This window comes from Simochromis diagramma, unplaced genomic scaffold (assembly GCF_900408965.1).
Source record: "Simochromis diagramma unplaced genomic scaffold, fSimDia1.1 OVJJ01000580.1, whole genome shotgun sequence".
Lineage (NCBI taxonomy): Eukaryota > Metazoa > Chordata > Actinopteri > Cichliformes > Cichlidae > Simochromis > Simochromis diagramma.
Window position 1 is genome coordinate 142,393 of NW_024387396.1, and position 14,952 is coordinate 157,344.

At 42.3% G+C, this 14,952-nt stretch overlaps 1 protein-coding gene across 1 annotated transcript; it reads left to right on the forward strand.

Moving 5' to 3' along the window:
• The first annotated feature begins 6,152 nt into the window (after positions 1–6,152).
• Positions 6,153–9,799, forward strand: LOC120720373 (E3 ubiquitin-protein ligase TRIM39-like). Its single transcript, XM_040010041.1, has 2 exons — positions 6,153–6,272; positions 7,851–9,799. The coding sequence occupies exon 2, from the start codon at positions 7,860–7,862 to the stop codon at positions 9,540–9,542; it is 1,683 nt and encodes a 560-aa protein (XP_039865975.1). The 5' UTR covers positions 6,153–6,272; positions 7,851–7,859; the 3' UTR covers positions 9,543–9,799.
• Positions 9,800–14,952: the final 5,153 nt, after the last annotated feature.

The following is a 14,952-nucleotide window of genomic DNA, read 5'->3' on the forward strand; positions in this document are numbered from 1 at the left end:
CCTCAGGCCTAATATTGCTCATGTGACACATCGCGGACATTCTCTCAGTTCTGTAGATATTATTTGTATTGCACTTCGGTTTTTTGCAAACGGGAGCTTTCTGTATAATATTGGTGACGCTGAGCACGTTTCCAAGGCTACCGTCTGTCGGGCAGTCAGGAATGTTACAGTTGCACTGAAACGTCTCCTGTACTCGTTTGTGGTGTTCCCCGGTCATAGACCCACAAGATTTATCAAAGAGGGATTCCACAAAGTTGCAGGTATCAGGATGAACGAAACTTAATTCATGATGTGGTGATACTTGAACTACTACTTAAATTTTACATTTATTCCCACGGTTCCCAGGCGTGATTGGCTGTATAGATGGCACTCACATTCCAATCATTGCTCCTTCAGTAAATGAAGGAGACTATGTGAACAGGAAGTCTTTCCACAGCATTAATGTACAGGTACATAGCTCCCTGTAGCATTTCAAACTAACAAATTATTTCATTATAGTAATGGATGCTAATTTGTGTTCTCTGCACTGTGAAGATCATATGTGATGCTGCCAACATTATCACAAATGTGGAAGCCAACTGCTCAGCCTCTGTGAGTGGTGGTGGTGGAGGACCCCCACCTGTTTTTCGGGCCTCCGCTTTTTTTTCTGTTGGCTATAACGGGTCACATTTGAGCATACAGAGTAAGCAAATATGTACTTGTAATGTGCTCAGATAATTTCAATAAGTGCTTACAGAAAGAAAATTAATGTAGCCTCTAACTGCAATTGATTTACATCGGACAAACAGACCAAGCACTATGGCTCATAATACAATTACACCTTACCTGTTTGGACTATATTTTTATATTTCATTTTTACTTGCTGCCAGGAACGTTTGGGGCCTGTTGGGTTGCACCTGCGCTCAAATCACGTCACAAAATCAAATGTATGAAATAAAAAATAAAATAAAATATAATAAAATAACGTGTTGAATGGGTGGAAATCCCTAGATCAATGTTTAAATTAACACTCACGCATTGACTCTGTCGGCTATGTTTTGCCATGCATGCTCCCTTTCTTTTGCAGCTGAGGCTGTGTTACTTTTTTTCTGCAAAATTTGCATGTTATCGGCATATGCTGCCATCAGAATTTCGGCCTCAAGCGCTGTAAAATACATTGACCGCGCCTTCTTTCCCTCCGTCTCCATGGTGACTCGCTTAATCTGTGCTCCACTAATCAGGGCTTTATGTATCCTCGTGCGCGTGCTTAACTTGGGGTTAAAGCAACTCCGCGTTGACTGAACTACTTGTTATCAGCCTTTCTGAAACCGAATATTCCGAGTTGGACAGTTCGGGGTTACTCAACCCTGAGTATCGTTTTTCACTCTGAGTTTTCTAAACCGGCTTCCTGAAACAGACCCCTGGACACTAAACACGGACACACAGGTGAGCTGCTTCCTGGAAGAAGGCGGGACTTCACCTGAAGCACAAAAGGTGGGAGGGAGATTGAGAAAACTGTTGATAGAAGCAGTTCTAAGAATTGCTGTAGAAATAAGTCACTTATTTAAAGGTTTATTACCCACATGATCAGATCAGGCAGAGTGCATCTATTTTACTGTTTATAAAAAAACAAGGAAATATACTACAAGATAATGAGAGGTGTTTGTGTTCATCTGTTACTCGTCTACATTTCAGTGTAAAAACAGGACAAAAAATCTCTGTTGGAGTCAAATTGTTAAATGTTGTCATTGTGTTACTTAAGTTTGTAAGTCTTGGTTCAAGCAGCCTGATCAAAGACGTTCCTTTGTCTCTGACCACCTCTCCAGTCAGTTTGTTGGTGGGGAGGCTGCAGTGTTTTGTTATAGGCACATCTATGTGAGGGCTCTGTTTGCTGCTTAGTAAGCTTCCTGCTTTATCATCCTTTGTGGGCAGGAGGTCACACAAACGCACCCCAAACACACACACACACATAGTGCCATATGTTTGTTGACCATAGGGGGGTTTTACAATGGGTGGTGCTTGTGTGTACTGTAACTGTTTCCAGTTAAAGGTCGTCTGTGGTTGGATTCAGTGCTTTCCTGAGACACCGAGCGGTCCTCCCTTGCTAGCAAGTAAAAGCTGTTCGTCTTGTTTCCGTTAACAGGAACAAGTTTCTAAACCAGCGGGGCCTGTGGAAGCACAGACACAACACTCTGGCTGAGGAAAGGTTGAAGATGGAGGTGAGAACGTGGACTAACTCTGAATGCAGAGCTGGCTTGGAGCTGTGGAGACTTACTGAGGAGTAAAGTGGACATGAAGGAGTCACAGAGGGAGGAGGAGGTGAACAGTGATGTTTGTTAGACAGGATCAGACTGAAGAGGGAACATAAGAAGAGTTTCATGCTGGATTTGAACAGGACAGGAAGATAAGCTCCGCCCAGCAGCTGAGTCCTCTCTGCTCACACTGGTGTTGGACTGCAACATCAGGGAGTCTGCTTCCACATCTGGTTTCCACAGCTGGAGGAAGCTGGCCCACGAGCACACCTACGCCCCTCTGTCATTACTGAAGTAGTGATGGTGTTTAATCAGTGTGAGACTGTTTCACTGGTCCAAGCAGAGATTTACATAAATGAGCTTTTATGAGTTCTTATATTATCTGATCAGGCCGTTTGCTCCTGTTAAAGATAAATGTGCATCGAACTTTGTGGGTATTCATGAGTTGTGGGGATGAACAAAAGTATTTTACCAGCACAATATAATCTGCAGTCTGATCATTGCTTTAACAATGTAACCGATAGTTTTAAGATGGCCTTAGGAGGCTTATGCATACTGTTATCATTAACATTATACATTAACCTTGTATTCCAGATGCAGTTATAACTATTTTATACATATTGCATATCTGTGCTTATTTTGAGTTGATGTTCGGTTCATTAAGGGTCTTAAGCTTCACTGGCGTGACTGTCCAGGTGATCCATGCTGAGGGAAACTAGAACATATAAGGAATTGCAATACATGCTTACAAAACACTTCTAGCAGGTCATTTTTATTATCGTTTATAAGTTCATATTCTTGTATTAAGCCTTTAGTAGAGGTTCTTGATTAAAACATTTATTTAGTAGATGACATATACATAGTTTCAGTTCGGTTATTACATATATGAGAGTGGCTTCTGTCTCTCTGTCTGGTGAGAGGTCAGGAGCTGGTCAGCGAGGTGAAATAGGGTGCAATTGTGGTTAGCACACAGACACACACACACACACACACACACACACACACAGTTAGAGAGAATCATTTATAGGTGGAAGTTTAATCATGTTTTGCTCGGGGTTGCAAAAGAGCAGTTTGTCGCAGAACTGCTGCTGATGTGTCAAGATGATAAGCGAGCATCCGGCAGTGACAGGAAGTACCTGCCATGAAGACGAAGACAATGTTCTTTTTAAACTGTGTTAAAAGTCATTGTGGTTTTGATCTGACCTATGTATGAAATTGATTTGACGTTGAGGGGCGTCATTAAATTCAAACCCTGATGGTATAAAATATCTGTTTATGTTTTGAGTAGTCGGAGATCAGCCCTGTCTGTGAACGGCGCTGGTCTTCCCACGCGTGTATTTCATTAAAATCAATTGTTTGACCAAGCTCTTGGACCATGGTTGTTTGTACTCTCCTTCCTCAATATTTGAACCTTAACAGAGTCTAACAGTTTAAACCTGTGTGTGACTGTGTCCTTGAACGGCCCTGACAGACGGCTGTAGTCCATAATATTAATGTTTCTTGCTGACTAAAATAAGCAGCTGAGCTCTGTGAGGGCAGAGCTGCTGCTAACAGGTGAGTCTGTTACCTGGACTGGACTGAGTGAGCTGCTGTGTCACAGCTTTATCAGTGACACACTCAGCATGTGTGTGTGTGATATGTCACAGTGCTTGAAACACACATGAAAATATATTAAAGGTTGAATCTTTTTTCTTTTGGTTTGTGGAACAAAAATCAGCAACGAAGAAACGCGAGCGTAAAAAAAAAGCTGTAGTGCCTTTCACTGTGCAATACTTTTGTTAATATCCACCGGTGCAAAAGACTCACAAAACTTGAAATGTGCAATTCCCTTGTATTCTTATTTACTCTATGATCTATGATCCGTTCTGTTGTGGCCATTTTTGTTGAATGTTTATAAAATGCAATTTGTATTCATTTTTTTTTTTTCTTGACCTGGTTTTGTTATGTAAATTTGTAATTAATTTTATTGGAGAAGCTTTTGGAAAGTGATTGGTTTATTAGGTTATGGACCCTCCCATTAATCAAGAGATTAAGAGCACCCTGGATGGGTGTGGTAAAGAGCTTTTGTTTTTTGTTTGCCAAATGTCAGATGGGAAGACGGGAGGGTTAGAAAATGATTTTTTGACCACTTTTGAAGTTGTTAAAGCAAATTAAGTTAACTTTCGTTTAATTTTAAGTTTTAAGAAGTTATTTGGTTGATTTTTGTTTATAATTTTGCACGAAATAAACCACATATGATTTTTAAACAATGGAGTCAGAAGTGCGTTCTAAAACAAACCTCCCGTTGCCACCCATGGCCTTTTCTTGGACTTTTTTGGTGTTTGGAACGTAAAAGGCCGCGACACGTTCTGTATACTCTGTATTTATATATGTATATATATGTCTCTGTATTTATACATGTGTATATATGGTATATTTCAGCTCACATTCTGTAACTTCTGTCGGTGCTGTGCTATTAGAAGCCACCTGAGGGATTAATAAAGTTTTATCTAATATAATCTAAAAACTTGATATAGAAGTGCAACAAATGTAAGCTGGCTCATTTGACGCTGTGAAGCTTGAAAAGGATTTGCGCATCTACATCATTATTTACGGTTTTAAATTGTGCTGCCTTCAGGTGCACCTGGTAAATTCAGGAATCTCTACTCCAAACCACAGCAGGTTGTTTTAGAGGCTTTTCTGGGTTAATGTTTGTTTGTTGGCAGAAACATGTCTGTGATCGCTGTGTTGTTCTTTTTGATGCAGGATTTCATGTAACTCGGTGCTAAAATCATAACAATGAAGTTTAACAGTTCTAGTGCTCATGCGTCAGCTAGCATGCGTCAGCTAGCATGCAGCCTGTTTCAGTCGCTCCTGCTTTTACTCTTTACTCTAATATTTTCTTACATTTTTTTTGTCCTTTACTGAGTGTGTTCATCTGTTTAAAAGCTTTCTTTTCAAACATGTGGATCGAGAGAGTTTTTGTCCTGCTGTTGCTTTCACTGAGGAATGGGACCGCAGCACAGCAGCTACACACCAGAGATCAGCTGAGCCGCCTGATGCTGCTGTTGCAGATTAACTGGTGTCTCAGATTAACTGGAGACGGTCAAACAGATGTGTGACAGACTTTAAGGAGCTGCTGCCAACAAACCAGCAAATAAACACTGAATATTTCATGTGTGACATTTGTGAGGTGGCCTTAAACACAGTCCGTCAGTCTTTTTGCTCTTGAACAGTGAAATATTAAAAACTGTCTGGAGTTTATTTGGTGATGTTCTCGTGCACGAGGCGAAAACAGCAAACAAACGTCACAGTAAATCTTTCCAGCTGATGTTAGGCATCCTCCACCTGCTGAATCCACTTCAGCCTCTTCCTGCTCATGTTCCTGTTTAGAGGCACAGTCGGCCTGTAAATGGAGAAAACTGAACACAGGAATATTTGGATTTCCTTCTTTTTCTCTGCTCATGTTCAACTTGTCTGATTCAAGCTGGGAATATTTATTAGAAACAAAGTGAATAATATTATTTATTAATATTATTTTATATATTATATTTGTATAAACACGTGTTAGAAAGGTTCTTCAATCAGCTCTTTTTACTCTCATTTCACAGCCAGTACTTTTTACTTTTACTTGAGTAAAGAAGTTGAATTAGTACTTGGAGTATTTTTGACAGTAGTACTTCTACTTTAGTACACACTGTGTGTACTTTTACCACCTGTGTCTGAGACCTCCTTCAGGGTCCACCTGAAGCTCTCAGTCTGCTGTGGAAAAAGGAAATCCAGGTGAGTTTCTCCTGATCACCTGAGGCCGTCATTACTGTGTGAACCCACACACCACTCCTCACTCCTCCCACCCGCTGCACACAGTCACTGAGTACAGACCGGCTGATTCCTGTAAAGGGAGAGGCAGGAAGAGGCGGAGCAACAGCTGAAAACCAAGAAGCTCAACGTCATTTTGCAGAAGTGAAAGTGTGAGAGAGCAGCAGCAGAGCTGCAGTCGAGTCCTGTTTGTCTCTAAAAGAAGATTCACTGGAGTCCATCAGGTTTCTCTCAGCAACAGTGGTGAGTGCAGCTGATCACACTTCCTGTTTCTACACAAATCTTCACTCTGTTCACTTCATCAGGACTCATCACAGTCACACTGGATCCATAGAAATCTGCTCATGTAACCACAGATCCACTGTAGGAGCATCGAGCTGCTGCTTCAGTCTCACTGTGGCTCTGCTCAGGACGGTGGACTCAGGCTGTGCTCTGGACTTCAGACTGACTCCACACTTCCTGGTTATTCATCACTTCCTGTTCCTATTAGATTGATTCTGGATCTGATTGATCATAAGGATTACAGACGTGAAAACACCTATTTATTCTTTATTGATATAAAGCCTTTGATACTGTAAACCAGCAGATTTTGGTCAGTACTTCAAAAAGTCATTCACACATTTTACAAAGATTATCTGACTTAGTGTATCCTGTAAGAGTCACAGATGTTCCTCAATCATTCAGAAAGCAGTCGATGCTGCACTTTATAACTTTGTGTGGAAACATGAATCTCATTATTTAGACAGATGTGTTTGAATCATCCTGATAATCAGGCTTTAAACATGTCAGAGTTCCACACATCAGCTGTGATATTCAAGCTGACCTGGATCAAACATGTCATCAGACACAAACATAGATGATGCTGTTTAATCCCAAAGCTTATTTAAACAAACTGGAGGACAGAATTCCTCCTTAAATGTGATTTTGATCAAATGCACTGATCTCATTTTCACACACAGGCTTTATCATGGTGGCTTCTTCTCTACTAACATCAACCTTTGATTTGGACAAACAAATATGTGAAACACAAAAATAAATCAATGTTTTCTGAGGATCCAGAATAACATGAATGATGTATCCCAGCGAGTGACTGGGAAAGTTCATCTTCTTCCACATCCTGAGTTTGTGAGGAGCTGTGATGTTCCAGTATCTGTGAGAGAAAACAGGACAGTTTTTACTGACGCACAAATGGACCAAATATACAGACTCTGAATAAACATGTTCTCATCAATGCCATTAAAATACTGGATCAACAGTTAATAACACATTTCTGAGGTTTGTGATTCATCGTCCTCCTCACTGTCAGCTCTACTGGAACAGTCACTGTTTAATATTAATGGCTCGTTGATCTGGACGTACAATAAGAAGTATTCAGTCACCAACAAGGTCGAAGTTTACTTCACAGTAATTGATGGAATATATCCAACAAACTGATTTATTCAAGTACACAAATGATCTGGATGAATCTTGGACCTTCTGTAAAACAGTCAGAGAAACAATTTCACATCTTTGTAACGACTGTATTTATCTTCATCCCCAAACGTTGATCCTGTTCATCTGGACGCTGCACTGTACAGCAGACACTACGATGTTAGGTTTGTGTTTGGATGAACCAGTTTGTGTCTGAGTGTGTTGCTGGGTCTCCACCAGTTACTCTGAGAACTGAAGAAGCTTCTCTGATGAAACGTCTTCAAGAAACTCAAAGAAGTCCAGACGCTTTTCTCTCCAAGCTCCTCAGACTACTGACGCTTGTTTCTCTCTTTGTAAAAATGAAATCTAAAGTGAATCTTGAATCAAATGTTTCTCTTCCTTCTCCCTCAGAGTGCAGACATGTCTGCTGCCAGCAATCTGCGATCTGAAGATCAGTTTCTGTGCTCCATCTGTCTGGATGTGTTCACTGATCCAGTCTCTACACCATGTGGACACAACTTCTGCAAAACCTGCATCAGTCAGCACTGGGACACTAATGGCAGAAAGAAGTGTCCTATGTGTAACAGAGTGTTCAAGAGACGACCTGAACTAGACATCAACACTTTGTTCTCTGAGATGGTTGCTCAGTTCAGACGTGAAGCTCAGCAGAAAGCCAGCAGCAGCAGCTCAGAGCAACAAGCTGCCAAACCAGGAGAAGTTCCCTGTGACGTCTGCACTGCAACCAGACTGAAGGCCCTGAAGTCCTGCCTGGTGTGTCAGACCTCCTACTGTCAGACTCACCTGGAGCCTCATCTGACAGTGAAACGTCTGAAAAGACATCAGCTGGTTGATGCTGTGGAGAACCTGGAAGGCAGGATGTGCACGAAGCACGATAACCTTCTGCAGCTGTTCTGTAAGACCGACCAGACATGTGTCTGCATGCTCTGCTCTGTTTTAGACCACAAGAACCACGAGTTGGTTCCTCTGAGAGAAGAATATGAAGGAAAGAAGGCAGAGCTGGAGAAGACAGAGGCTGAGATTCAGCAGATGATCCAGAAGAGACGACTGAAGATTCAGGAGATCACAGAGTCGATGAAGATGAGTAAAGATGCTGCAGACAGACAGAAAGCAGAAGGTGTTCAGGTCCTCACGGCTCTGATGGAGTCTGTTGAGAGACGCCTGAAGGAGCTCATGAAGGAGATCGAAGACAAACAGGAAGCTACAGAGAAACAGGCTGAAGGTCTCATCAAAGATCTGGAACAGGAAATCTCTGAGCTGATGGAGAGAAGCTCTGAGGTGGAGCAGCTCTCACGCTCTGAAGACCACCTCCACCTCCTCCAAAGCTTCTCCTCCCTGAAAGCTCCACCCAGCAAGGACTGGACAGAGGTCAGAGTTCATCCACCATCATATGAGGGGACTGTGGGGAGAGCTGTGGCTCAGCTGGAGGAGACAGTCTGGAAACCCATGAAGAAGAAGCTGTTTGAGGCTGCAGAGCTGCAGAGGGTGCAGCAGCATGAGGTGGATGTGACTCTGGATCCTGATACAGCTCATCCTAAACTCATCCTGTCTGATGACGGAAAACAAGTGCACTATGGTGATGTGAGGAAGAATCTTCCAGACAACCCAGAGAGATTTTCTAAGTGTGTTTGTGTTTTAGGAGAGCAGAGTTTCTCTTCAGGGAGATTTTACTTTGAGGTTCAGGTTAAAGAAAAGACTAAATGGGCTTTAGGAGTGGCCACAGAGTCGATCAACAGGAAGGGAATAATCACACTGAGACCTCAGGATGGTTTCTGGACTGTAGCGCTGAGAAATGGAAATGAGTACGAAGCTCTTGCTTCCCCTTCAGTCCGTCTCTGTCTCCATCCTGGTCCTGAGAAGGTGGGGGTGTTTGTGGATTATGAGGAGGGTCTGGTCTCCTTTTATGATGTAGGTGCTGCAGCTCTGATCTACTCCTTTACTGGCTGCTCCTTCACTCACAGACTCCACCCATTCTTCAATCCCTGTTTCAATGATGGAGGTAAAAACTCTGCACCTCTGATCATCTGTCCTGTCAATCAAACATTAATCTATCCTCGAATCCCTTTCATTGGAAGAACCGCTTGATTTCTATTCTGATTCTGATTAAAGGGAACAAATGAACATGTTGAGTGTAAATCCTCTACAGTCTCCATGTTTCTATAGAATCTGATCATCAGGACTCTGATCCACACTTTGATTCTCATGGAGTTTGATTTGAACAGAAGAAAAGTTGAATCAGGAAATGTTCCCACTGATGGAGACTCGAGCTGAAGAGCAAATATCAGAGAACAAATGTCCAAAAGCTTCATTTACAATAAAGTTTGTTCAATGCTTTGAGTGAATCCAGACTCATGTGTGGCTGTTATACGGAGCATCAGAGTCCAGCTGACTTATGTTGGATACAAACTGCTTATTTTGGCTCTGTGAGGAGTTTTGTTCACTGAAAACTGATGAGACGGATAATATTCAAAGAACTCTGTAGAGATTCATGCATCCATGTTCTCCACCTGCAGGTGTGGAGGAGAAAGGTGGAGCACAGACTGCTGCATCCTTCCAGTCACATCATTTTGATGATTATATTTGCATGTTGTGATGATTTGGGTTAAAGACAAACAGAGTTGAACGGCTGCAGTCACAGCATGAAGACGATGCTGAAGCTGAGCTGTCAGTGAACATGTTTCACTGTGATTTGATTTGAAGAATAGAAAGTGTGTGTGGCTGCTGACAGCTGCAGTCTCTGTGAGTCTGCATAACACACACACAACTTTCCCCCTGAGGCAACGATGCAGCAACAACACAAAGAACAGCTGCAGACACACACACACACTGTTAAAGAACACTTTACTGTTTAAGGCAGAATTCCTCAGTAACAATGATTTGAGTCTACTGTGTCTACTGTGGTTTCCAACATACAATCTACTGAAACATGTTTTTCTTTCTGCCGTACAAACTATTTGATCACAACATCTTTGCTTTTTTCCTCCAATCGTTTATTCTGATTATTTTATTTAGTTTAACTAAGAAAAGCTTAAAATTTAACTCTTAACCTGATTTAAACGTTTAATTTCTCATTAACTCAGACTTTTAATTTATTTCCTTGTTTAATGTATTATTTCTTTATCCTTGTTTAAGTTTTGCCGATCCTTTCTGTGTAACCTGTTTAATCTGACCTTTGACCTTTTAATTTTAACTTAACAGTACTCTTGTTTTGACCTTTGACCTCTTTATTCCTTATAACCAAAAAAACCCTTTTATCTGATATTTTCACCTTATTGATTGATTATATATATCTATTATATTTTCTCACCTTACCTTATTTTGACCTTTGACCTATGTCCTTGTTAGCCTTGATCTTCCTTCATCAAAGGTGAAATTTCTTTCACCTTTGAACTTAAAGCTTAAATCAAACCTTTGTTAAAAAGCTTCTTACCAACTTGTAATTCCAACTTTCTGCATTAAACACGTATCTTATCATATAAACACTGGATCACTGAGAGAACTTTAGGCAGAACCAAATGAAGCAGCTGACCTCGTCAAACTCACAGCGACAGTAACTGACAGTGAATTATTTTAATCTTCTTCATTGTATTTGTTAGAAACATTTATTTTCCTTTAATTGGACTTTGGTTAAGTTCAATCCGATGTATTAAGCGACCTTTGAGGTGAAGTGCAGCTGCGAAGAACGCTACGGCAGGCAATGAGGTGCGTTTATTGTCGCTCTGTTAATTTGAGCGTCCATAAATTGAATGTCTTATTTTTTCTTACTTTATTATTGCTAATTTATTGGAGAATTAGGCCATTTAATTAAGATAGATTTTATGTTGTTGGTGGTAAAGATCTGGATGGATGTTTTATTTTATTCTGTCTTTCTATTTTTCAGTTTTACTTTTCAAGACTTGGTGAATTGCCTTTTTCTACTTTTTGTTTAGTTTTGTTAAAATTAGCAGCAGTGAGAAGTGTTGTTGTCGGTCTTGAATATATTTGATGTAGCCCATACTGTTAAGGTAAGTGTCATGTTTTTAGTTGTTAGTCTGATGAAGAATCTTTTACTTTTCTCCAAAAGTTGATTGTGTTTATCTGGACATAGTGTTTTTCAGTTCCAGCTGAATGCAGGTTTCCCCAGTCTTATACGTGTCAGGAGCATCAGCACAGCTGAAATGCATTTTTCCTAAGCACCGCGTCTCTGTGGCTTTTAAACCCCAAAACACGCTAAAACAAAAATGGGTCCACCCCAAGGATGGGGTCCCCCGGTGTAGTTTCCACTGTGACAGACTGTGGGCTTCCTCAGAGTGAGGCTGAGAGCGGCAGGCCCAGCTGGAGTCTGACCCGTGTCACACAGTGGAGGTCAAACCTTCTGTGCCACAAACACCAGATTAACCAGTTTCACTCATCATCCTTCTACTGTCAGATTTTACTGGTGCAGGTTTGATGAATCACCATCTGAGAACGTCTCTGATGTGGGCGCCACTCACAGGGATCACTTCCTGTAGAAGGGTCACATGACCTGTTATAGGCCCCTTTATGATGATGACAGCGACGCCCCTTTCGTGTGAGGTTAAACCCAGAGAGCTTCGTGTGACCTCTGACCCTGATCACCAGCGTCAGGGTCAGTGAAGGAGAGATACCGTGTGACAGGAGGAGGAACAATACAGTTTTATTTGTACGAACACGTAGAACAGATGAAGTCAGAACGAAGCAGGTGGAGCTCAGTCAGGGTGGAGGTGCAGACAGGTGTATCAGTTCCGTTGTAAAAGCCAACTTCTTCCAGCTCAGGGCAAAAAATAAGAACATTTTGTAATCGGCTGACGTTGAGAAAGTTATTCATGCATTTATTTAATCCAGGCTTGATTACTGTGATGGTCTTTATTTTGGTATCAGCCAGGCTCTGCTCTCTCATCTTCAGCTTGTTCAGAATGCTGAATCCCAGTGGGATAAGGTAGAGATTTCCTGTCCTCTGTTGATTTCCCCTCCACGATATTCATTTGATCTTAATGCGCCTTGCTGCTGCATTTATGGTGGCCCATGAAGGATTCGCGAGACCCATCCTTCAAATCTGGGGAGACAGAGGACGCATTTGTGGGCCACATTTGGAGGAGCCTTCAAATATGAACAACCTTCATCGCCTCACTGTGACGTATTCGGCCTACAAATGCGGCCTCTGAATTTGGCAACAGCCAAAGACTATGTGACTGTAACATTAAATTAACAGTGTCTTTAAATGACCTCTGACCTTCAGTGACCTCTGACCTCCTGTTGCAGGTGTGTGTGTGCTGCTGCTGTCTGCACTGCAGGTGAGTTGATGAAGTGAACCATGGTCCAGGACAAACACTGAGTGTAAACACTGAAGTGCTTCACTCATCTGTCACATATAGACTAACAGAGTGTGAGCTCTCACTGACTGACTCTAAAATCAAATCTGTTCAGGTCTGTCCACAGTTTCATGTGTTGGTCAGGCGACAGGAAGAGTTCACTCATCTTCTTTTGTGTTTTGGTTTTATTTGATATTTGTTTGTCATGTTGTGAAGAGGAAATCAAGTAGAGATGTTTCCAGTGTCTGTAACATGATGGTTTGTATAGATATTCAAATTCAAATTCAAATTCAAATTTTATTTGTCACACACACACAACCATACACAGTATGACATGGGGGTGAAATGCTTGTAGCTGTACAATGCCTGACCATTAAATGACAGAAGAAAAGTTTTACAATATTTACAATTTACTCCTCCTCATTCTCTCTGTTTTGGCCTTAAGGGAGCGGAAGCCCTTCCCAGACCTCAACAGTGAGAAGAGTCCATTGTTGGGATGGGAGAGGTCCATCATAATCTTCCTAGCTTTGGACTTGCACCGCTTGGTGTAGATGGACAGCAGGTCAGGGAGCTCTGATTGAATGATGAGTTCGGCTGAGCGCACCACCCTTTGCAGATCTCGTCTCTCCTGCTTGGTGCTGTTCCCAAACCAGGTGCAGATGTTTGCCGTCAGGACGCTCTCGATGGTGCAGGAGTAGAAGTTCTTGAGCACCTTCAGTGGCAGATGGAAGTCTCTAAGTCTTCTGAGGAAGAAGAGACGCTGACGGGCTTTCTTAACCAGGGTGTTGATGTGACAGGACCATGACAGGTCCTGAGTGATGTGGACACCCAGGTATCGGAAACTGTCCACTCTCTCCACTGGCGTGCCACTGATGATGAGGGGTTTGTAATTCCTCGCCTGCTTTGTAGTGAAGTCCACGATCAGCTCCTTAGTCTTGCTGATGTTTAGGAGGAGATTATTCTCCTGGCACCAGGTCTCCAGGTTCCTAATCTCCTCCAGGTAGGCCGTCTCGATGTTGTCGGAGATCAGGCCCACAACAGCAGTGTCGTCAGCAAACTTGACAATGGAGGTGGTGTCGGATGTGGCTACACAGTCATAAGTGTACAGTGAGTACAGCAGGGGGCTTAAAACACAGCCCTGAGGCACTCCAGTGCTGAGTGAGATGGAGGGGGAGACTTGTTTTCCCACCCTCACTGATTGGGGTCTGTCTGTGAGGAAGTTGAGGATCCACTGACACAGTGATGAGCTGAGTCCTAGATCCGTCAACTTGGTGAAAAGCTTAGAGGGAAGATATCAGCCAACAATCATCAGATATCAGCTTTCACTCAGGAAACCGCAGCTGCTAGCTGCATGTACTAAATGTTTGTCTGACCGGCCTTTGTTGTATAGTCTTCACTTCCTCTTCTGTATACAAATTTTCCATCATGTCAACTGAGTCTAACTTGATTTCTCTCAGAGTTTGCTTTGTTACTTTCTGATGATGAGCTTCAAATATGAGCAAAGTGAGACTCAAACAGGACGTAAACCTGCAAATAGAATCCATGAAACAGCTTTTTCACACTGTTCATCCCACAGCTGAGGTGGAATAAACATCTAACCTTCAAGAATGTGCTTTTTTATTTTGCAAGACCTGCCTGCAATACCTTTACTGTCCACTCACCCAAAGCTGCTGAGAGCCTGAGTGGGGAGCATCAACTCAAACAAACAACAAATCAGTGGAGTTTACTGGTGTGTCATTCCGTTACAATCGAGGTGAGTGGCTGCAAATTTCCACCAGGTTCTTCAACCTCTTTCATATCTGCCCCCAAGCAGGCCCATAATCTCTTCATCTGCTCCACTCACCTGGAGCTGATTTTTGGCAATCAGGCTGGAGATATTTAAGCCTCACACTGACGCTCCTTCTCCACCAGTTAGTCAGCTACTCCATGTTGGAGCTGGCTTTTATGTCCCTTGTTCTCGTGTGCCTTAGTTTTCCACGTCTCTTACTCTACCTTAAGCTCATCCCTTGGACCTCGAACAACTTACCTTCACTCTGGAAATCTCTCCGTGCCTCACCGGCCTGCCATCCCGCTCCATCCAAACCTGTGGAACGTAGATCAGCCAGCTCAGACCATCCAACTCACCTGGACTCACACTGCCCCTCCCTCAAAGCGTTTTTCACTCCAACTCCCAGTGAGCTATAAAT